Below are 23916 nucleotides of genomic sequence, written 5' to 3' on the forward strand. Positions count from 1 at the left end.
AGAGCTGAGCTGTCAGGGTAGAAAGTAAGTGACCCCCGTGCTGACCCTGTGCACCCAGACGAGGGCTCCCGGGGTATACACAGCCAGCTCCTCTGGGGCTCGTTCCTCCCACAGGGCTGGTCTCTCCAACAACTGCCTCCGTGACCCCAAACTCAGACCACCGGATGGGGGCCTCTATGAGGACCCCGTGGGAAAGGTCCGCTCCGGTCTCGATCTCAGAAAAGCCACGAGGCTCTGAAGCAACGGGCTTGCTTTGACTGTGTGGGAGCTGAGACTGTCTATCCTTTTGAGTGAGGCAGGATACGGAAAGAGAACATCAACAAAGGACATTACGAGGACACATCAGATCCCACATCAAAGAGCACCACCGACAGGTGTGGATTCTGGGCAACCTCATTCCCGGGTCTTCCTGTGGTGGTGGGGTGGGAGCGGGGCGGGGAGGGATCTCCAAATACATCCAGGGAAAAGGACGGCGCACGTCCGAGAGTGAGCACCGGTGGATACTGCAAACAGGCCTAGGCCTGCCTGGCATCACAAGAGGTGTCCTTAAGGACATCTGCGAGGTCCCCTTCTACTCAGGCCAGGGGGACAGTGTGTCACAGAGACACTGGAAACTTGGCCAAGTCACGTGGACTCAAACACATCTGGGAAAACCCCATTCCTGGCCTCCTTACCCCTCTCATTTGGGTGCTGGCACCTCCGAGGGTCTGAGGCTGCGCTGGAGGCCCCGACCTTCGTGGGTGTGCCCGACAGTGCCCTCACTCTCCACCTTGCCTTTAGCTGCCTCCTGGCCAGCAAAAAAGGTCTTCCCGGCACATCACCGCAAAGTCCCTTATTGGTCTTGTCACTGACTTTCTGGCCTTTCTTCCAGAAGGGACAAACTCAGACACACCCCCGGGAAACACAATGTGTTCCGACGGGGTGGCCTGACCCAGCCAGGTCCCGGGAGGGCGCAGCAGAAGCTTTTCATCGCCCGTCATTTGCCGGGATGGGCAACAGGCCTAAATCATTAACAGTGAACTTACAGTGGCCACGGTTCAACCTCAAATAGGAAGTAGAACCTTCAATAAGAAAACCGTAAACAAAAGAAGTTCTCCTTTTGCTAAACAGAGTGTTTTTCACGTTTACAGAAAAAGCCCAAACAAAGTTTTCAGTCAAGCCTCCGCCATATCTGGTTCTAAGTAACTTGGGACTATAGAAGAATAAATAAAACCAAACTGACTAGGTTTAAAACTTGTGTTTTCTTAAAAGTCTTCCTTTTAAAACAAACCCGTTTCCCTCGCGCCATTGGGCTGAAGCCCCTCAGCCGGAGGATGCCGGCCCGTGGATCCTGAGAGCGAGCTGCGGACACACGAGCATGAGGAGCCAGTGTGTGGCCCTGGGCCCGTCGGCGTCACCGCCAGGACTGTGGTCAGAGAACTAATGAGATTGGGTCGGCTCGGCCAGAGGCACACCAGGAGCGAGTGGCTGTGTGACCGGGGACGCCGGCCTGGTGGCAGGCTGGGGGTGTCCAGGCACGGGCCCACTATCCTGTTTGTTTTCAGAGAGGCTGGTATTTCTCAGCCAGCACCTGGGTGCCCCCACCGCCTTCCACAGCACCCAGAAAGAAGCTTTTCCTTGTGTTAAAAACAGCCCCAAAGTGCTGGTAAACATTCAGCCCCGACCCCTCCTGGTCCTCTCGCTCTGCTGAGCTGTTTTCCTGGCCATCCCCGCGACGTACTGGCTCCCTGAATACCGGGGTCCGGCCCTGCCTTGGCCCATTAACTCGGTGCGGGGGTTCTCCGAGATGCGAGACCCTGTTTGCCAGTGGCGGCCGGGTCCCTGCCGGGTCCCTTCTGGAGGGTTTACCCTAGAGAACGTGGAATACGCCGATCATTCGACCTGTACTCTGACCACCGCCGGGGGCCACTCGCGAGCCCACGCCCACCCGAGACGCCGCCTCTGTGGACCACCTGCCAAGCCAGGGAGATGCTCCCCTCGGCAAAGGGTCAAGCCTAGTAGGAGGTTCCAGTGCCCGTTAACCCGTTAATAACAGGTGAGGGGAACCTGACCCGGGCTGCGTATGTGCTTGCTGGAGCGATAAAACAAGGAGCTTGCTATGGAGGTGTGAGCCGTGCATGCAGCCTGCCGCCCCCTCGAGGGCGGCAGATGGGTGGGTGGTGAGAGGTGGTTTACCTACATGACAGGGGACCTGGAAGCGGGCTCGTTTCAGTTATCCCATGAGACCTGCTCAATTACGGACTGTCAGAGGAAAGAGCAAAAAATAAGACACACACAATAAATCCTAAATGCAACATGCTCGTTACTCCCACCCTCCGCCCGTCCTTCCCGTGGAGAGGCGCTCGGCGGGGTGGGGGCCATACGCCGGGAGGTGCTACCACGTGGCTGGGGCAAGAGGCGTAGGCAGCTTCCTCTCTCGAAGGCAGGTGGCGTCGTATTAAACTAGGGACGTGTGCGGAACAGTGCAGACAGCGGGGCTGGCCCAGGAGGGCACTGGGGTGAAATCCGGCCTTGGACGTCTAAGGTCGAATTCACTCCGAGCCCTGCTTCTCAGAGGCCTGGCCCCTCAATCGTCACTGTCGAAACTTGGTTCCACTTCGGCACGAAGGAGCTTCTGGGGCTCGAAGCCACCAGAACTGGCCCAGTGGGTAGGCATGTGGAGCCAGATGAGTTCTGGGACCTGGGGACCCTCTGCTGCGGCCCAGGGTGGGCTCTGACTCCAGCTCCTCTCCCTAAAGTCCAAGAGCCCCACACAGCTGGGGGCAGGATGCCAGACTCACCTTGGACCTGATGTTTCTGAGTTGCCGGCTGACACAGGATCTGTCTTTCTTTAAGAAGTCAGGGTTGCTTTTAGATTTCATTATATCTGAAAGAACAAACAGAACCGTTACTTTGGTTTTATAAAACCCCAGGAAACCAGACTGAATGTTAAAAAATCTCCAAAGCTTGTTTTTATTGCCACACTCACGACATTTCCTTACATAGCTTTGAGAGAGCACAAAGCCAGTAACCGTAAAACACACTAGATCCTTCTCGGAACAACTCAAAGCGCGGGAAGCACCGGAGGACGCCTGTGTGCACGCGGCTAGGCCGTCCTCGCCGGTGTGGGACACTGGCTCGAGCGGCACTCGGCAGGGCGGCTGGGGCGCTTCACTCTGGGACCGCGCCGCGGCCCTAACTGCCGAGCGGACCAACTGTCCCGCTGCTTATTTAACCACACCCTCCCCCTGACAACCGGGGACTGTCACGACCCATTGTAACCCACCCCCACGGAGACAACCCCTTTCGCAGTCTGGTGCACAGTCCTGCAGGCTTCTTCAACATGGCTGCTTAAACGAACGTTCGCTGGGTCGCACCGCACCCCGTGTCCTGCTGGGGGTGGGGCTTACACTCAGCACACTTAGGGATCTCTTTCCACGTCGAGACACAATCTCTACCTGGCCTCTTTTAAGAAGCCATGATCCTCTTAGTTGCTGCAACTGCTAAATATCCTTGTTTGCACATCTCTGTGCTCTTGGTTCTTCAGAAGTTAAACTGGCAGGTCCCGGGATACATGCATTCTCCCCCAAATTCCACGTCTTCCTCTCTCCATGGCCCCTGCCACCCCAGGCTCCTCCTTGGAAGCGGCCACTGTCGTCACTTTGTCAGCCTCCAGGGTTAGTCTACAGTTCGATTATAGATGGTGCTCTCGTGCTGCCTGCCCGCCTCTGGCAGCAACACAAGTGACCTTTCTTCTACCTGGCGGCCAGCACCCCCGCGACCGCTAGTGCTTGGCTGGTTGAGAGACAACAGCTGAATTTGCTGGATGTTACTCTACAACATGTCTTCAGGGGGGACTGTCCTCCCCTACCCCTCCCCTCCCCCTCCCCTGCCCCCATGGCCTCTTACAGATTTTATGGTTAAGCCCCAGGGTCAAGCAACAGGTGACAGCTGCCGTCACCAAGCTATTGAGTTCTTGAGGAAAACAGAAAAATGCAAAAAATGCAACCTGTTATTACTGTGAAAACACACGCTAATGGAGCAACGTCCCCTTCGAGGCCATCAGTACACCGTCCCCACCGGCGTGCTGAGAGGAAGATGGTTTCCCAACCCTGGGGAGCCTGTGGAAGCCAGGGCACCCTCCAGCCCCAGTGCCTTCTCCGATGAAACTCAGGTCTAAATACAGAGAAGACTCTTCTGCCTTCACTCGGGTGCTGGTGAAACTCTCTGACCACAGCTCGTCTGGGCCCAGAGCCTGGAGGACTCACCATATCCGGACACAGGGGTGTTTTCAGGAGACTTTTCACCCAGTGCTTCCGTTGCTGCTTTCAGCTGCTCTTTCAACCTGCTGATGTCACAGTCGGCCTTTGCTCTCACGATGCTGAGCTCTGTGTAGATGTCCTTGTACTTGTCACTAGCATACTTCTTGTCCTTGGGGATAAAAAGGACAGAAGCAAGTGGTGGTTAGGGCCAGGCCAGGTGGTCCGTCTCCCCGGGGCTGGAACGCTTCTGCAGAACGACTGAGGGATGCTGTGGGCAGTCAGGAGAGGCAGGTCGACGCCCGTTTTCCAGAGGCAGGAACTCAACACAAAGTCAAACAGGCATAGCTGAGAGTCCGTCTCAACGTGGGACGAGACTCCCGGGGAGCTCTGGCAAGCATGGGCATAGACTTGACCCACTGAAGACCTCCCGGAAAACCCCTCCTCTGTCTTGGATTTCCTAAGTGACTGAATGGCCCCCAGGGATTCCATCATCTCCTCTCTGATTCCAAGAATGTCCTGGTGGAGATAAGTGGGCTTCGCCAAACTCTCACTTTCCAGGACAACATTTCTGTTTGGTCTCACAGTCCCCGCCAAAGCACACAAGAGGCACGGAGAACGAGGACCTGCTTAAATGCTGTTTTAAGAGAACTCAATTTTGAGGGGCGCCTGGGTGGCTCAGTCGGTTAAGCGTCTGACTCTTGATCTCGGCTGAGGTCACAATCTCACGGTTCTCTTGCACTGACAGTGCGGAGCCGGCTTGAGATTCTCTCACTCCCTCTCTCTCTCTGCCCCTCCCCTGCTCATGCTCTCTGTCCCTCTCTCTCTCAAAATAAATAAACTTAAAAAAAAAAAAAAAAAGAAAGAACTCAATTTTTTGAAACCACGTCCCTCATAAAAATGAAATCCACTCTAGAAGAGCCTGCGACTGGAGTGCACGGGACCTCCACCCTGAGCCCATCTCCAGATCTGTCTCCCACGGCAGGTGCCATTACCCGCAATGCCGTCTGTAGCTCGTCCTTGAGAGAGCTGATCTCCTGTTTCAGGTACTGTATTTCTGACTCCTTGACCCGCAATAAGACCTAGAATGAGAGAGAGATTAGGGACTGACATTCAGCAGCAAAGGGACTTCTAGAGTCTTGAAAGCAAAGATGAGGGCCGAGCAGGGAACCTCTCCATGCCCTGGGAAGCAGACACTGTCCTCGTCCTCCTCCCTGCTAACATGCGGCCAGAAATGCCACCAAACCAAACACTTAACCATTGCTAACAGCCTGCACATCACATACAGAAACAGAAAGGAATCACTGCGATTCCTCCTGGACCCAAGAATCCTGTTTCTCGGCCGAGGGGCCATGGTGAGCTCCCGGGACTGGGCCCATGAAAGCATCCTGCTGAAACTTTTCCTGAACTCACTCAGCCTCCCGTCACGTCACTGAGCATATTTTCATGACCAAATTTTAACTGAATGGGGAGAAAGACTCTAAGTGCTTTTATAAAAAGACATACAAATCAATCATCCTGACTTAAAACTGCAAGCAGCTGTGGTGTTCACACAGCTATTAAATGTTTCACTTCAGGTGGTCGGTATCTGTGGTGTGGCCATGGGGTCAAAGGTCCCCGTGGCCTCACAAGAGGTCCCCCGCTCCTGCCACGGACCCCACGCTGCCGGGCAGCTAGTGTCTTTTGTCGCCCTTGGGGTGATCTGGATCCTTCCACGTACTTCCCCTCCTGCTGCCTCCGACTCTCATCCCTGCAATGATACCATAAGCTAAGGGCCACCTCTCGGTCCCCACTTGGGGCTCGTGTGGTGCACGGCTCGGGGAGGGGCTGAGTGGTACCTCTAACTCATAGGCATCCTTGCCCTGTGTGAGAGGTGAGCCAGCGGCCTCTCCGCCGGCATCCCCGGTCAGCAGCGTCCGTAACCGTGAGATCTCTGCAGCCAGGCGGTTGTTCAGCTCCTGCGAGACAGCAACACGGCACAAAAGGATGCTTAACCGAGCCACCTGGGGGCAGCACTCACACGACACAACCAGGAGAGGTCGGTTTCCTGTGTGAGCACGGGAGGCCACGGGCAGTGCTTGTGCGCACACACACCGTGGCGTTTTAGATTTAATGTGTGAGTCTGTCACCGCCTGTGATTTATATCCTTGCAGAAGCTGTTCACGTGGGCTCTGTAAGCATCTGCTGAATTGCGTATGCAGGATGCCGTAATCCTCGATACCTTTCTGTCACCATAACTAGCATCCGTGCATTTCACGGTTTGCTGAACTGAGTTTCCACAGGGTTAGGCCCTTCTTGCCGTCCTCCCTGCTCACTTTCTGAACCATTTTTTCCAACTAACAAGTGGACATGTTAGGCCACTGCAGTGACTAGGCAGAACCAGTCCTACCATAGCGCCCTCCTACGGGCTGACCGTAGGCCCACGGAGACCTTGAGTCTGGAGCTGGCCAACTCAGTGCCTGCGGAAGACAAGCAGTGGGTCACGCAGATAGTGGTCCAATTCGGTACCACAGAGTAGCTTTTATCAAGCTATATTTACCTTGAGCCTTTCCATTAGCCAGGATTTTAAATGTACCCCGATTTTCTGAAGAATAGGCAAAATTTAAAAGAATAATCTGACAAAAAAAGTGTGAACAGTGTATGGACTCGACTGGGAGACGATGAAATACAGTCCCAGCCTCGGGGACAGGAGACCTGGACCAGATGCAATGACACTCCCTCTCGGGCCCTGCTCAGCAGTGATGAAGCAGAAATCCAGAGACGCTCAGGAGAGACTGAGGCATCTCAGAGAGCCCAGATCGGCTGGAGCCAAAGTGACTCCGAGTGAAACAGCTGGTTCAGGTGGCAGACGGTCCCAGCCCCGCCACCCGCAGGGAGTTTCCGTCAATATGCCAGGAGATGTCAGACGTCAGGGAGAAGCCTGTGGATGGGGGGCCGCTCCGTGGCTCAGGAGCTCGGGGCCACCGCACGTGAGGCCCGGCTCCCAACTCCAGCTCGGGCTCGCCTGGCCGCCGGCTCACCTGGTTGTGGGCGTTGAGCTCCTGGTTCTCACGCTGGCACTGCCGCAGGGCCTGGCGCTCGGCCTCCAGCGCCTGGGCCAGGTGGGCGTTCTCCAGACACTTCTGCGAGTACTGCTCCGAGAGCACCTCCAGCTCCCGCTGCACGGACTGCAGCTCCTCCCTGGGGAGAGGCCACCGCTCACCTCTGCGCCCTCACGCCCGGGGCCAGGCCTCTAACAGGCTCTGTGAGTCCCTTTTGCGAAACTTGAGGAACGATGAGACACAAGGCAAAGGCTGAGCAGAGAGGGGGGCCCGTGCATTCATTCTGTGGCCTCAGCAAATTCGTATCCAGCTAAAACAGGGACACTTAAACAGTACTACGAGGCGCCTGGGGGGGCTCAGCTGGTTAAGTGTCTGACTCTCAATTTTGGCTCAGGTCATGATCTCGCGGTTTTCATGGGATCCAGTCCCGTGCCGGACCCTGCACTGACAGTGCGGAGCCTGCTTAGGACTCTCTCTGTCCTCTCTCTCCGCCCCTCCCCTGCTCGCGCATGCTCTTTCTCTCAAAATGAACAAACAACGAAAAAAGCACCGCAGGCTTACAGAATCTGTCCTGTAGCCTGACTTGCTCCTCTCCCAAGTAGCTTAACAGTCCCACAGACAAAACTCTCACGTCAGCAGAGAATTCACTCTGGTGATTTGTTTTCAACGCTAACTTTTGAGGTACTTTGCGTCTGATAACCAGGACCAGGCTTTAACCATGCTCAGAAAATCAAAGCCTTGTGATGCTGCTGTCAGCAGCCTGGACCTCTTGGAAAAGGCTGCTTCTTCCACTAGTGGAACTGGGAAGGTGCTTGGCCCCTCAGGAAGGGTGGCTGAGGTGTTCTCGGAGCCCTCGGGCCTCCGCCAATGCCCACCCTTGGGACCTGTGTCCCTGTGGCTCTTACAAAGCCACAGGAAAGGTGTCCCTCCCCATCCGAAGGGCTTCCCTCCAGCCCGGCCCACAAGGGCCGCCTCCGGTGGGCAGGAAGCAGACTCACAGGTACTGCCGTCGTAGGGCCTCGATGTCCGAGTTGATACTGCTGATCTGGGACCGCTGGCTCTTCTCCAGCTCGCGTTCCATCTCCTCCCGGTGGGCGTTCTTCATGGCTTCGATGGCTGCAAAGACATGGCCATCAATCAGCACGAGAGGCTCGGGGGGCAAGGTGGACAGGACAGCCTGATGGCTGCCCACTGTTAAGTCGCTCATGGTCTCACGAGCGGTCAGGCAGGCTTCTCCCAAACCGATTCTCCGAGGCAGGCACGAGCCAAGCAATTTCCAGGGAACTCCCACCACAAGAGGGACGCAGGTGCATTTTTTTCCCCGTGTGTTAGAAGAGAGCCAGACTGATGAAATAAGTGTCGACACTGAAATCAAGCATGAGTTTACAAAACAAGCACGTGTTCAGGTTGGTGTATTTGTTTCTTTAACCCTAAAATGACAAACCACCGTAAAGCAGGGCTACACGAAAGGAAGGTAACACAAAACCGACGGCACCAATGCTTGCTCAGGGCAGAGCGCGTCGGCCCTGTGATACGGTCTCCTCGCCAGGTAGAAGCCGCAGCTCCTCTGTGCTGATGTTACCGGGCACTGGGGGCTGAGGGGGTCTCATGTGGTCAGAGGGCTGTGGACAGCCCCTCAGGTGTAGCTGGGGGTGCCGGCTCTGGGCCTGCAAGCCCTCGGAGAGCCCCCCAAACCAGAGAACTGTCAGAGAAAGATTCTCTTGGATAATGAAGCTTAAGTCTCAAGCAAAAGCCCGTGCAGTCAGCTCAGGAAGCCGGTCACCTGCCACGCCCCTGGGGTTAAACTGGCTCCCAGGCCCAGCTCCCACCTGAGATGGTGGCCGCCGTCTCCTCAGCCAGCAGGCGGTCCTTCTCCTCTCGCAGCTTCTCCAGCTCCCGTTGGTGCTGCCTCTGCAGGTCCTCGATCTTCTTCTGGTGCGTTTCTTCCATCGCAGCAAACCCTCGCTCGCACGTAGCCTGTAAGATGCAAAAGGGACTCCATGGATTTCTTTACCTTTCAGCTGGGTGTTCCGTTTATCAGTGCACCAGCAGCCCGGCCCCTCTAGGCTCCCTGGTCCAGGCGGCAGGCTCCCTGACACCGCGCATGGAGCCAATGGAGCATCTGACGCCTGTGTGCAGGCTCCCACCGATGCTGCTAGGCGTTTCATGCTATCAGCATTTAGAAGAGAGTTTATAGCTCTACGTTCTCTTATTTCCGTGATTGTTCTGAATCCTGCTTTGTGGAAAGTCGGTACTGTGGCAGGAAGAGGCTGCAGTGGTACTGAAAATAGCTGATTCTGGACCTTTACAGAATTGCTGCTGGGCAGGACTGACCACAGGGAGGGAGAAGAGACCGGCTGTGTCTGGTTCGAGTTATACGGCACCAAACAGGCCATTTCATAAGCAGTCACAAACAGGGACGAGTCTTTGCCAGCTGGAGGGAGCCAGGACCATCCTGTGAATGATGGGGACTCTGGTGAGGACAGGGGGCGGGGGTGGTGCACACAGCCCAGGGGGTCTGGCCCTGCCACTAACCAGCTGGCCACCCTCAACTGGTGTCCACTGGGGGACTCAGGTTAGGCCACACGATCTCTTCTCTTCCAGCCTGCATCTTCCTTCTTCCTCTTTCAAGGAGGACAGAGAGGGGCACTGATTAACTAACTGAAACGAGGGACATAACAGAACTGCTTTCCAAGCTTGTCCGGTTCATGTCTTGTTACAATACAGGCTGGTTTATTACCTGGACACGGGTTTGGGGGAAGCACACAGGTACGCCCTAAGACGGGATCAAACCATCCCACACATCCACACAGAGAACCCCGGGCATGGCTAATCAGACTGCTCTTATCAGAGGGGCAGGTGAACGTGCCACACGGCTGTGAGAGGGTGGGATGTGCAGCTGTTTTGGGCATGGAGGTACACTCTCTGTCTCAATCCCTCGCAAGATCTCATTCAGTAGGGATCAGGCCTTTCGGTGATTAAAAAAACAAACCTGAAGAATATGGCCATGTTAGATCCCAAATGCAAAGTATGGTGGGGCTCCTCCCTCCCAACCTATATGTTCTTTGGTCAATCTTCTTGCACATGGATTCAAGAAAGGACACAAAGGAATCAAATCACCACACTTGAGTGTCCCTGTCTGAGCCACTGCAGTAACTGAGTGGCCTGAGATTCTCTAGTCAGTATTTGTGAATTCGTGGTCACAGTCTCGACTTCATCTCCACAGACTGGCTGCACTGTGCAAATGGTCTTAACTCTTGTCCACCATGACCTGGGCATTACTTCTCCCAGGTGGCTCCCATCTGGAAGCTGGGGGCCTCCGCTCACACCACGGGCCAGCTGGAGGAAGTGTAGGGCTGTGGCTCCCAGCCCCCGGCCCTCTCCAAGCCCCTCATCTTTCCTCTGGCATGCTCTGGTTCACAGTGAACACACGGCTAGTAGGTCTTTTAGGGTTTAGTGTGACTTGAGTGCTTTAGAATACTTAAAGTTAAGGGTGAAAATTCTTCCTATAGAAACATGGAATGGTCTTTAAAGACCAGCTGCTTCCTTGGACAGCATACGTGTTTAAAAATGATTCCCCTGTAAACAAATTTTAATTTTGAAGCCAGTAATCCCTGGGATCAATAAAAGTCCGTCAATGACTACCGTGCAGAGTTGTGAGGGGAGGTGTCAGCCTACAGCTGTCGGAAGAGGGGCTGTCGGGCCAAGACCCTGGTCTCCCTGACCCAGGCAAAACTCTGCACAAAGTAACAGCCATCAGCCAGACCCCCTTGGGAATCCTGTCTGGTTGTCATTTCTGTGTCTCGAGGGGGTGAGAACACGGAGGATGGGCTGGATGCTCACAGGCACACGACAGAGGATACACAGCACGAGCAGCGTCCAGGTCCCCAGAGTCACTCTACCAGAGGCCCCCAACGTGACTTCTCGCTAACTAGTGGGATCACGTCACCTGTTTGGGCCTCATCGGTGCCCAGCTGACTGACACAGGGCTGAAAGTGCCTCACTGCACAGGGGCTGTGCCGGAACACGGAGGGGAAGCAGTTCACTGTGACACAAGGTGTGAATGCGCCCAGGCGCCCGGCCACACAGACCTGCTGGGTGTCACGGGAAGGAGTGGAGTCCTCTCCCGGAAGGGCACTAGGGAACAGTGTCTGTGCATGTTGCTTTGGAAGGTGAGCCTGGCCCCCATCTGCAGGCGGTGCTCACACACACTGAGCGCCACAGGGGGCGTCACCTGTACACTTTTGTTAAAAGAACAGTGAAAAGGGCCTCTCGGCCGTCGGAGGGCTTGCCGACGACCACACGTGCTCGTCCATGGCCAGCGGGCTGCGCCGTCACACAGACGCCAAGACCACACCGCTGACTCACAGCACGTTTCTGTTCCGCTTCCGGGGCCACAGGGACGAGCAGCCCACCGGACAGCAGCGTCAGCCCCGCGTGTGGAGCGGGAGCCAGCTCTGGGCGCCGGCTGAGCGAGGCGCCATCACGCTAGGGACCTGCCTGGGGACGGACGTCTTGCGAGGAGCCTGGGCATTTACTGTGCGCAGCCCCGAGGGATGGGGCGAAGCTCAGGAGGAGGGTGCTGAGAAGCTGAGGGGAAGCTCTGGGCAGGCACAGGCAGGCACCTCTAGCTACGACGGGGGCGGGGGAGGACCCGGACTGGCCCCAGGGAGCCTGGGAAGGTCACCTTGACACGACAGGGCCTGGGTACTCTGCCTAATGAGGCAGAGTGTGAAATGCGGTGGGCTGTGGGGGACAGTTGCTGGGCAGAGGTCATCCCTCTCGGCCCCCGGAAAAGGACACCAGTGGCCGAGAGGGGTGCTCAGTAGAGAAGCCCATCTTTCACAGAGTGCCCATTAAGTGCCACGTCCCCACAGGGAGCTGGAACGGGAGAGGGACCCTTGACACCATCTTTTGGGAGCCCCAGCTCTGCTCTCTTAGGACAGTTAGAAGGAGGCACCCTCTGAGGGAGCCTCCGGCCACTTCTCCTGGGTGCTTCTCAGGTTTGCATCTGTACCGGCCTGGAGTGGGTTCCTCAGGGGCAGAAGAGAGGGTGAGGCTGGGACAGGGACAATAGAGGCTTCCCTGCTGGGGCACACAGAGGGACAGAGCAGAGAGGTGATGGGGACACCACACTCCCTGTCCCGCGGTGCTCCTGTTGTCCTTCCGCGAGTCCTCCTTGGGGGATGTGGGGGGGGGGGGGGGTGTGGACGTTGAGCAGGAGGCTAGACCCTTGCCCAGGCCCTGTTCTGAGACCACAGCACACCAGCGAGGGGTCAGGGGAGGGACAGCTTGACTCTGCGTGTTCAGTCACCCAGAGCCAAGAACCGTGTCTCGGCTGTACCCCGAGAGCCCTGTGAGGCAGACGCTGCCCCCCCAAGACAAGCGGCATGATGCCCGCCCCTCAACTGCCTTGCAAATTAAGCGATGCTCTAGAACCTTAAGGTTCTCAAAGTCTTTCTGGTACTTCTCCCGCAGCGTGGCCGCGTTGCCCTCCAGGTCCTTGTGCTCCAGCTCCTCCCGCATGATGTCCATCTGGGCCTCGAGCTCCTGGATGCGCTCTCTCAGCCCTGTCATGGAGTCAGCCTCTCCCCCGGCTGGCTGCGGAGCGTCCCGGGGCCGGTCTGCGGGCCAGCTGGAGGAGGGGGGCTGCCGAGGGCCCCCCGGGGGGCCGGGGGCCGGCAGGGCTTCGGGGGGCCGCCCCTGGTAGCGGTGCAGGGCCTCCTGCAGGCAGCGGAGGCTCTGGGCGTAGTGCTCCTGCAGGGTCCTCAGCTCCTCCTCGTGGATGGTCTGCAGCTCTTTGATCTTGAGCTGGAACTTGTCCTCCAGGCTCTGCATCTGCTCCACGTGGTGCCTCTCCATGTCCCGCCGGTCCCTGACCGAGGCGTCCAGCTGACTCAGGACTCTGCTGTGTTCGGCCTGCAGCGTGTCCCCCGCCCTGTTCAACTGCTCCACCACACACCGGATCTCCTCCTCGTACCTCCCTTGCAGGGCACACATGTTCTCGCTGTGTTTGCTTTCTGCTTCTTCCAGACATCTCTGCTGATGGTCCAGCTGGGCGACCTTGGCCTTGAGCTCTGCGTTCTCCCTTTCGATGATGGCAATCACTTCCAGGTACTCGCTCTTTTGCTTCCGGAGAAGTCCCTCGTACTCCTCCCTCAGGGCCCCGACCGCTTGCTCGTGTTCCTGACAGGAGGTGCCCCTGCTCTGCCAGGACGCCTTGTAGCACCGGAGCTCCTTTTCATACTCCAGCCGGATTCTGCAGGCTGCATAACACACCTGAGCCTGAATGATTGCGTCCTGAACTAATAACGAAGAATACTGACCGAGGCCTCCCAAGTAAGTGTTACAGGACAGATTCTGGGATGCCTGGAGAAGCTTCTGGCAATCTCTTACTGATTCCACCGGGGGAAGCGAGGTTAAAGCGGCAGATATCTCCCCTAAGAGGCTGGCCTTATCTTTAAGCTGCAGGGCGAGCTCCTCCTGAATGGCAACAAGGGCCCCGGAGCTCTGGGTGGACAAGTAGAAGGGCTCCTGGAAGCCGGCTCCTTCTTGAGGACTCAGCACTTCTCCCAACGGGCTCAAGTCCCAGGATGCCTGCATGCCATCTTCAACGCCTGCGGGAAGCTGGAGGGCTTCGGAGACCTGCTGCATCACTCTCTCAAAGTCGGGGGTTCGGTAGGCCCCCAGGATGTCCCCGAGCGCGCGCTTGTGCTGCTGCAGCGCCATCTGGGTCCCCTGGAGGGTCTCCTGGATGCTCTGCAACCGGCGGTGGAATGACTCCCTCGCCGACTGCAGGGCGAAGCTGAGCTCTGCCCTGACCCACGTGGCGTCTGCCAGGGCGGGGAGCAGGGCTTGCGGGACGCTCTGCTGCCCGCCTCCTGCTGCACCGGCCGCCTCTCCTCCCAGCGTTCCCAGGTGCTTACTCAGGGACTCCACCTGGCTCCAGAACTCGCCATCCACCAGCACCTTCTTAGCCCAGGTGTCCGCTGGGGCCCCAGGACAGACAGCAGCACTTTCAGGTTCCAGTGGCGACTTTCCTGACTGAGAAATCTCGTGCAGAACACGCGAGATATCCGATGTTGTGTTTTGTAAAGAGTCTGCTATCTGGTTGATCAGTGAGGCTTCCAGGGCTATCTGGTCAGAAAGGAGTTTCAGCTGCTCCCGCTCACTCAGTTCAGGCCGGTGCAGTGGCTGTGAAGTCGCTTTCCCCACCTCCAAGAAAGCCCCTTCCTCTGGCTGGGCCTGCGCCCCGCTGTCTGCAGGCGCTGGCCAGCGGCTCCCAGCCTGGACGCTGCTGCCCGGCGCGTGCTCCACGCCGACCAGGGGGCCCGCTCCCGCGTCCTGTGTTTCCTCCTGGTTGGCCACCGGCAGGGATCGCAGCTGCTCTCGGCAGTTTTCTAAGCAAGCCAGAGCCTGGCTGTTCTTTACCTGGAAGTCGCCCAGCTCCCCGACGTGATTTTCGACCATCTTCGCCCTCGCCTGTCTTTCCTGCTCCAGCTGGGAGGCCAGCGCTCCGACCTGGAGCAGGCTGGCTCGGAGCTGCTCGCGGAGCCGCGCCTCGGTGCCGGCCCACTGCTGGTGCAAGGCGAGCAGGGCCTCCTGGCTCTGGCCCTGCTGGCTCTCCAGCTTCACCGTCACGTCTTTGAGCTTCTCCTCCGTGATGTAGAGCTTGGTCTCCAGGGAGTGTATTATGGAGAGATAGGTGTCGGAGTCGCTGGCCGCGGGCAGGGAGCTGGGGGTGGCCTCTGACGACATGCTCTCTTCCGAGGGGGACCGGTCCTGGCTGGTGTCGGAGGACGTGCTGCTGGTCCAGGTCTTCTCGGACCCATCTGGGTGCGTGTATTTTTGGCACTGGATCGTGGAGAACCGGATTCTTTGCCTTTTAACGCCAGGTACTCCCTGGTCGGGTTTTGTTGTGCTCTGAGGGGGCCCCTCCCTGTCGGGCACCTCTGACTTCAGGGTCCCCGGACTCTCTTCTCTCCTGGGGCTGCTGTCACCACGCTCCTCCCCTGGGACAGCCCCCGGATCCTCATCCTCGAGCCTCGGACGTGGGAAGGCTGGAGGCGCGACGGCAGCTTGGGGTTGCGGGCCCGACAGCACAATGCCGTCCTCTGCCTCTTCCGGGCAGCTCCGCGGCTCCTCCGCGTCTTCTGATGACTCCTTCACAAACTTCCTTAAGATCTCTTCCTTTGCCTGGAGCTTCATTTCCGTCTCCTCCAAGCTGCTCCCCAAGGCGACCATTTTAACCAAAGCCTCATTGAGGTCCTGATCTTTCTTCTCCAGAACCTTCTCGTGCATCTCCTTGATGTGTCTCAGCTCCTCCTCCTTTTCTTTCAGCAGAGTGTGCATGCTCTGGAGCTGGCTGGCCACCCTCCTGTAGGAGTGCTCCAGGCTCTGGCAGTCGGCCTCCCTTCCCCTCAGCTTCTCCTGGAGCTCGGCGACGTCCCCGTCGGACAGGGCGACGCGGTCCATCAGCTCCTGGAAGCGCTGCCTGATCAGGTCCCGCTCGTCCCTGAGGCTCTGGACGTGCTCGGCCAGCTTGTGGATGCTGGCCTCCTTCATCTCCAGGCGCTCCTCCAGCTGGCGTACCACCTCGCTGCCCTCGAACTTGGCGCTCAGCTTCTCCTTCTGGAGGACCTCCACCTGCTGCTCGTGGTCCTGGAGCTGGTCCTCGTAGGCGCGGGCCTTGTCCTCCACCTCCTTCAGGTTCTGCAGCAGCGCCTGCTTCTCCTTCTCGCAGCTCTCCAGCAGCGCCTCGTAGTTGCTCTGCAGCTTTTCCTCCATCAGCCTCTGGGCCTGCTCGCTGGCGCTCAGCTGCTGGCTGAGGTCGGCGATGCGCCCCTGCAGCCGCTGCGCCTCCCTCTGCCGGTCGCGCTGCAGCGCCTGCTGCAGCTCCAGGTCGCGCAGCTCCTGCGTCTTCTCCAGCAGCAGGGCCTCGGCGCCCTTGAGCTTCTGCTCGCTAGCCTGCAGCTGAGCGCTGAGCGCGGCCTCGCTGTGCTGCCGCTCCTCCAGCTGCTCGCGGACCTTGCCCTTCTCCAGCTCGAGGTCGCCCTTGAGCTTGGCCAGCGCCTGCTCCTTGATGGCGAGCTCGGCGGCGGCGTTGCTGAGCCTCGCCTGGAGGCTCCGGATCTCGGCCTCGTGGTGCCGGATCGCGTCCTTGGCCTCCCCGTAGCTGCGCTTCAGGGACTGGATCTGCTGCGTGACCAGCTCCTGGCGCTGGCACTGGGCCTCCAGCTCGCTTTGGAGATCCTGGTTGACTCTATGGAGCCTCTGCCAGGCACCGGATGGGGAGGTGGCCACTTCAGTCTTAAAAAAACCGATTAAACACTGGTTAGTAACACTCGGGCCTCCCCGTTCTGAGTGTCACACCTCTGGCCAGGGTCAACCACAGAAAAGCTCCTTGGTGGGTCTGCCTTTTATCCTCGGCATAATTTTTTTTTTTTTTTCAATTAAGAAAAGAATCCGACAAACCGTCTTAATTTTTTTGGCAAGTAGCTGCTTCTAGGTAAACAGAAAACATGGACAGGGACATCACACGGCTCTAACCAAGCGGCTTCTAGGGAGAACTAAACCAAACAAAACTGAATAATGGAGCACACTGATGGGCAAAACGAAGACCAGACCGGAGGACAAGAGATCGCTGGGAAGGACAGGGGGAGGAGCAGAGCGGCGGGATTTGTTTGTTTGTTTGTTTGTTTGGCAACACAAAGGGTACCCGGCTCTAGGCAACAAACCCTAAGAAAGCCAGGACTGGGGTGCGGGTGGCAGGTGGCGGGTGGCACTTCCTTCTAGGACGGGGAGAGAAGGAAGGGAGGCCACTGCTCGGGAGCCAGTGAGGTGACAGCTGAAACATGTTCCTTTGGGAAGCGGAGCCCGTCCTCTACAGTAACAGGAAGAACTAATCTCTACCTGCAAGAAGACAAAATGAGGGGGAAACGGAAACCAGGGAGTAAAACGTGATCATCAACGAAACAAACAAACCTTTGTGGAATCCAAAATAAGAAAGTGAAGCATGCAAGAAACAAAACACAAATGAAACAAGACTCCCCCAACTGAAAGGCATGCAGAAGAGACAGAACTAATTAATGCAGGGGGAAAAAAACGAGAACATGAACAAGAGTGAGAAGAGCCCAGCCTAAGAATTTGGCCTGCCTGTGGCTCGCTCTAGGTCTGGTCTGCTGGCAGGGAAGCCACAGATGTGACACTCAGTTATGTTACAGTTACACTCCACGACATCCGAGCATGCAGGCTCCTCCTCCCCAGCACCAGCAGCGCAGTGCCCGCCCCGGGGGGGCTGACTCCTCCTGACCCTCAACCCCAAAGGCCCCCTCCCCTGCTCGTTCCCAATGACTTGGTTAGAAGCCTGTTCAAAGCGCCAAGGGAGGCTAAAAGTCACGGTTGTTAGACCTAGCGGAAAGGCCAGCCCCGCCCAGCTTTGCCAGGGGCTTTGGCTCAGGCTCATGCAATCAATCATCCAGGTTAGACACGGAGGCAGGTTCTTAGGTTAGCAATGTGCAAAATCTGCTGCTAGTTTCTTTGCCACCTGATGTGAAGTGAATTCGTGCAGGTTTAAAAAGATGCTCCCCAAACCTGGAAGGTCTACACGAAGTGACCCAGGAAGCCCTAGAGTGACATTTATGGCAAAGAGGGACACCCACCATCACCAGTGCCTGGTGCCTGAGAGTCTGACCTGGGCATGGCCATAACTTGGCTTGAAGGTGGGGTGGGGGGGGGGGGGAGGGGGTTCCAGGGCACACGAGACACCCAGGGCCACGGTCACAGCTGGGGGAGAAAGAGAAGGCAAGGGGAACACGCAACAAGAAACGGCACGGAGACAGGTAGACTCTGCCCAGAGGTCCACGTGCTGCCTGGCATGACTCGGACCAAGACGACCGGCGTGCCGCAGTCTGGAAATGCCGACACAGCCACGTATCACAGAGACTCTGGGTCACTGAGAGCCGGAAAGGCCCTTGGGGTCAAGTTCTAAGTCTCCACAGGCAAGGAGGCTGAGGCCGTGGGGAGGGGCACCAGCTTCTACTGGTCAGTGGCAGGACCCTGACTGGAAGGCCGCATCCTCAGCCTTGGCCGAGAGCTCAGGTCCTCCCCACCATCACCCCATCTTGCATTTCCCCAATGCTCCTTCGTCGACCACCTCTCCCCAGCAGCGTGTCAGCAGGAGGGGGCAGGAGTGTGTAGTTTTGTACCCCAGAACTTGAATAGGGCCTGGGATGCTGGCCGACCCCGTCCAGGCGCCCTCCTGCCTGGTGACACACTGGGGCAGTGCCCGCCGCTTGCTGGCCAGCACGCAGGCACGGAGCTCCCCAGTCTCGGAGAGGCGTGGGTTTGGATCTCAGCTCACGACTCGGGCTGCTGCCCTTCTTATCAGGCTCCCCGTTAAGCCACTGGAGGAGTCAGCTCATGGCTGGGCGACCACACTTTCCCTCGACACTTCAGCCTGGGCAGAAAATAAGAAGCGGGGCCACTAGGCTAGTGCTAATAGCCCCAGGTTGCCCTGTAGCTGTGGGACACACAAGGTCACGGACAAGGAACCAATTTTAGCTCTGCCACTTACAGCGGTAAGGAGGCACTGGGCTGGCTGTTACTCATTTTCTTCAGTTGGTAAAATGGGCCTAACACTGCCATTGTGAAAGCAAGTAAAAACGACAAATATGTGACGTTTATAATAAATACACGATTAAGTACTCTGAGAGCCAAGAAGAAAGACAACTAGAATGACTTCATTAAGAAGCAAAAAAACCCCTCAGATACAGAGGTTTCAGGCACGTTCTCCAAAATGTCATGCTAGGGTGAAAAATGAAGACGACCCACGACACAGAGCCCTGACGCTGCGGCAGAGGAGCCCAGAGGCGCGGCACTGGGGAGAGGCTGCCCCCCGCTCAGCCAGGTTTTGCACATTCCTAGCCTGCCTGGGCCCTTCACACCGAAGGCCAAGTGAACGAGGGCCGCAGCAGCCCCTCAACCCTACCTGCAGCACGTAGCCCTCCCGGGCGCTCTGTTCCCGGCCCAGAGCCACCCTCAGCTGGTCCTGTAGGAGCCGGTTCTGCTCCAGAAGGTCCGAGGCCTCCTTCTGGCTCTGCTCCAACTGTGGACAAAAAGACACACATTTTTAAGCAAAGTGATGGCAATGAATAGAGCAGCACAGCACAGACCCACAGAGGCATTTCTTTCTTTCTTTTTTTTTAATGTTTATTTTTGAGAGAGAGAGAGAGAGAGAGAGAGAGAGAGCACAAGAGGCAGAGGGACAGTGAGAGAGGGAGACACAGAATCCAAAGCAGGCTCCAGGCTCTGAGCCGTCAGCACAGAGTCCGATGCGGGGCTCAAACTCGCGAACCGTGAGATCGTGACCTGGGCCGAAGTTGGACGCCTAACTGACTGAGCCATCCGGGTGCCCCCACGGAGGTGTTTCTAGCTCCAGCTGGGCCGGAGCACAATGGGACTCCCCGGCTGGCCTTCCATGTGGCCACATTTCAGTGCATGTGCTGATCACGTCTTTACCTGCAGCACTTATCTATCAAGCCATAGATAACAACAGGAGACTTTTCCCTGGGTACCCACAGAATTCCCACATCCCTATAAGGATGTGATGGGCAGACCCCACCAGCAAACGAGGGCTTTGTGACTTTTGTCAGATCACCCTGGGGCGCCTGGGTGGTTCAGTCAGTTGAATGTCCGACTTTGGCTCAGGTCACGATTTCACGGTTTTTGAGTTCAAGCCCCAAGTCAGGCTCACTGCTGTCAGTGCAGAGCCTGCTTTGGATCCTCTGTCCCTCTCTCTCTTTCTCTCTCTGCCCCTCTCCCGCCTCAAAAATAAATATTAAAAAAGAAGAAGAAGAAGAAGAAGAAGAAGACGACCACCCTGCTGCGGTCCTTCTGGTTTCCTCAGTGGCCACTGATGCCCTGGGGCAGCCCTCACTCCAGGCTTCTGCCGAAACAACTCCTTTGACCACTTTTATATAAAAGATTCCATACAAAATTCTGTTTGCAGAAAGGGTTCCTGAAGGGTTCCATAAGACGTACGAAGCAAGCGAGCTATGTCACACTCTTCTTGCTTTCAATGGCTTTGAATTCAGTCATTCACCCATCCGCCTGTTCTCCAAACACTCCTTCGGTGCCTACTGGATGCCGGGTGTGGGCGCCCCCGGCCCGCCCGCTGGAGCGGCTGTGGTAAGCGGAAGCTGCGTGTGCAGCGGATGAGCCGGGCGCCGCCAGGCTAGGCTGTGGGAGGTACAGAGACTCCTGGCTTTCCGACTCCGCTGTCTACAGCAGATCCGTGGCCTGACATGTGTGGCCTGCAGGCCAGCAGGCCCATTTTGACAGTTTAGAGCAACGGGAGTTTGAACTGCTTTTTTTTTTTTTTTAATTTTTTTTTTTCAACGTTTTTTATTTATTTTTGGGACAGAGAGAGACATAGCATGAACGGGGGAGGGGCAGAGAGAGAGGGAGACACAGAACCGGAAACAGGCTCCAGGCTCCGAGCCATCAGCCCAGAGCCTGACGCGGGGCTCGAACTCACGGACCGCGAGATCGTGACCTGGCTGAAGTCGGACGCTTAACCGACTGCGCCACCCAGGCGCCCCTGAACTGCTTTTTTTTATTGCACCTTGACTTTATTATTACATTAATGTGTGTAGAAAATGGAAAAGAAATTAAAGTGGTGATGTTAGCGATGAAGGTCAGCCTTGTGAACTTGACAGGAAAAAGGTAAGAAGTGAAGGCAGGCCGAAGTGACAACCCTTCCACTTCACTTGGCGACTCGTGTCAAAGAACACATTTAAAACATCCTGCTGCTGAGTGCTCCTAAAAGGCCGTCCACTGCTGGACCTTCTTGTCCAGGAAACTCCCTGTTCAGACTTAGAAATTCACTATGGAGTTTCCCAGATTTGATTTCTGGACATGCTTTCACGTACGAGTACACCGTTACAAACGCAGGGACTGGCTCATCTCTGCATCCCAGAGGGCAGCCTTCAAGTCGGTGGCAGGGCAGCAATCCTGTCACCTGGGGCCTGTTTTATATCTCGAATCTACCCGACTAGCTAGAATCCAGCCTCTGCCTCCTGCTACCTGCCCCACTCCCCCCCTCAGTTCCCATCAATGGTTACCAGGCTGCCGCGAAAGCCTCGGGGCTTGGCTCGTCTCTGCCTCCAGCTCTGGCCCCTTCAAACCAGGGCCGCCTACCAAATGTGGAAACCTAACTCTGCTTACGCCCCTCTCCTGCCTCAAACAGGATAGGACAAGGACCCACCTGGGCCCTGGGTCCCATTAGCCTAGTCTCTGGTCACCTCCGGCTATATATGGCATTCTCCTCCCCCCCACCCCCCCATATGGCTAATGCCTTTTCCTTCTGAGAAAGCCTGGTGTCCTCTCCCTGCCACCCTGCACGATCTGGCACTCTCCCGTACCTCTCAGTGCCTACACTGTACTCTAAGGACCTGTCTGTCCGTGCGTCTGTCTCGCTGAGTGGTCTGCAAGTCCCTGAGAGGAGGGACCACATTCCCTCAATATTATGTGGCTGAGCCATTCAGGCCACCACCAGGCACAGTGGGTGCTGGGGAAGGCCATCGCAGGGAACCCGGTCACCTGTCCACCCATTACCTCCTTCTCCAGCAGAGAGGTCAGCTCGTGGGTGGAGAGCCGGTCACTTCCATCCTCGGAGGAGGACAGGTGCAGGGGGGCAATGGGCACCTGCTTTTCTTCCCGGAGAGGAGTGGTCTCCACCTGATGCCACCGCTGCTCAATTTCCACATGGACGTTCTGGGTCTTGAGGTCGGTGGTCACAGGCAGCCCTGGGCTCCGGTCGACCTCCATCCGCAGGGCCGTGTCATCAGTGCCCGGCCCGTCCACAGTATCGAGCATTCCAAAGCGCTTACGGCGTTCTTCCCGCCGCCGTGCACGCTCCCGCTCCAGCTCACCGGCCTCAGCCTCGGGGTGGGCGTCAGAGGCCCCAGTGGCGCTGGCCCTCTCCTGGGCCAGGGCTTGCTGGATAGGGCGGAACTCGGCCCAGTCAAAGGTCTTAGAGCGCCCCTCCCGCCTGCGCTCACGAGCCCGGCTCCGCTTCTGCTCGGGGTCTGGCTCTCCACGCTCCACCTCTGGCTTCTCACTCGGCCTTGGGCAGGTCTCAAAGGAGGAGCTGCTCCGGTTCTTCTCCTCTGGCAACGAGCTGGGGGGGAGGGCGGAGAGCCTGTCAGGTGTGGCTCCTGGTGACAGCCACCCGTCCAGGTGGGGCACCCAGCTCCACCATGTTTTCTTTCTGTGCAGCCAGGGTTCCCGCAGGAGAAGGGAGGAAAGAACACTGCCTTTGCCCATGTCCCTTCCATGGGGGGGGGGGACCCAAACCGGGTTCTGTGTGGGAATGGGAAAGGAAGAGCCACAGACGGCTCAGAAGTTTCCAGCCTTAACCTCGGAGGGTCCTCTGACACAGGAGATGTTGTAGCGGAGCTTCATGATGGAGACCCCATCAGGCTGCACCAGGAAGGGGTGACAGAATGAACGAGACCCAACCACTTTTCTCAAAAGGCTCAAGGGTTTTTAAACAAGCAAGTAAATAAACCAAACAGTCTGTATTTTAGGAACACCCCTGCGGGGGCTGGTATGACAGATGGATCAGAGAGTGAAAGGCCTGAGACCGCTGTGGCCAAGTGAGAGAGATGGCCCAGGTGGCAGGCACATGCCCGCACCATGCAGCGGCCCACCCCGTGCAGGAAGTGAGAGGGGAGCAGGATTCAAGGGCACCTCTGCTTGCCAAGTAAGGAATCCATGCCTTTATCTAACATGCCCCAGAGCAAAGATTTCTAGAGAGGATGCCACCTGAGCAGGGGTGAGGTGGGAGCACGAGTTGTGGCGGTTTAAGGTCCCCAGCCTGAACAGGGTGGCCTCTGGTCCTGCCCAAGCCAGCAGAATAGAGCTGTAAGCCACTCAGGGCCGCGAGGGCCAGCGAGGGCAGTGGGAGCGGGGGTGGCAATGCTCCAGGGAGCGCCTGTCTTCAAAGACAGTGGGGGTCAAAGAGAAGGGAGCCTGGGAGAGAGGTGCCTCGGGGAAAGAGAACATGGTCGTCACCATGCTCTGGCCATCTGTCCCAAGGGCTTCAGGGTGGTGGGACCTGCAAGTTCCCCATTTAAGACCACATGTGCATTTGAATGACCGTTCTCCAGAGAGGACCTTCCGATGCCACTGAGCGGAGAGCTGACCCGGGCTTACAACTGTGTAAGGTGCCACGCCCGCACGGAGAGCTGGCAGCCGCCATCGCAGCACCACGAGAGGAAGCCCCTCCAGCTCCCAGGCAGGACGCCCCTTTAACTCTCTGCCACAGACACAGGGGGACTATGGCGCCTGGCTCAAACCTGTGCCTCTGACGTCTGTATCTGTTTCTAGTACCTTCTTGGGACTTGGACCACCTGTAAGTGCTTAAAAAAAAAGTCCAAGTTTTTCTCAAACCATAAAAGCTGACATAAAACAAGCAGAAAGGCTGAAAACGGGGGGAGAGTGAGGACCCCCATAAGTTTGAGATGTGCTAATTCTGAAGTAAATCCTAGTCAGGAAGACAATCACTAAGTCAACCTTCCCACACAAATAAAAGCCCTGGCCCCTGTGGGCCTGCAGTCCCTGCACGGAGCCAG

At 57.2% G+C, this 23916-nt stretch overlaps 1 protein-coding gene across 7 annotated transcripts in view; it reads right to left on the minus strand.

Annotated features, from left to right (window-relative positions):
* MPRIP (myosin phosphatase Rho interacting protein) overlaps positions 1-23916 on the minus strand; it is a 155324-nt gene that overhangs the window by 8724 nt on the left and 122684 nt on the right. For 3 of the 7 annotated variants that reach the window (XM_058703131.1, XM_058703128.1, XM_058703127.1), the window contains 10 exons: positions 21896-22460; positions 19269-19385; positions 12719-16588; positions 9109-9256; positions 8278-8395; positions 7259-7418; positions 6077-6196; positions 5234-5320; positions 4248-4410; positions 2781-2866 (listed from right to left, as the gene is read on the minus strand). In XM_058703131.1, coding sequence (XP_058559114.1) covers positions 2781-2866; positions 4248-4410; positions 5234-5320; positions 6077-6196; positions 7259-7418; positions 8278-8395; positions 9109-9256; positions 12719-16588; positions 19269-19385; positions 21896-22460 — 5434 coding nt within the window. Of the gene's footprint in view, positions 1-2175; positions 2242-2780; positions 2867-4247; positions 4411-5233; positions 5321-6076; positions 6197-7258; positions 7419-8277; positions 8396-9108; positions 9257-12718; positions 16589-19268; positions 19386-21895; positions 22461-23916 lie in introns of all 7 variants that reach the window. The other 4 variants (XM_058703129.1, XM_058703130.1, XM_058703134.1 and 1 more) reach the window with 4 other exon arrangements.

Source organism: Neofelis nebulosa, chromosome 16 (genome assembly GCF_028018385.1).
Source record: "Neofelis nebulosa isolate mNeoNeb1 chromosome 16, mNeoNeb1.pri, whole genome shotgun sequence".
Lineage (NCBI taxonomy): Eukaryota > Metazoa > Chordata > Mammalia > Carnivora > Felidae > Neofelis > Neofelis nebulosa.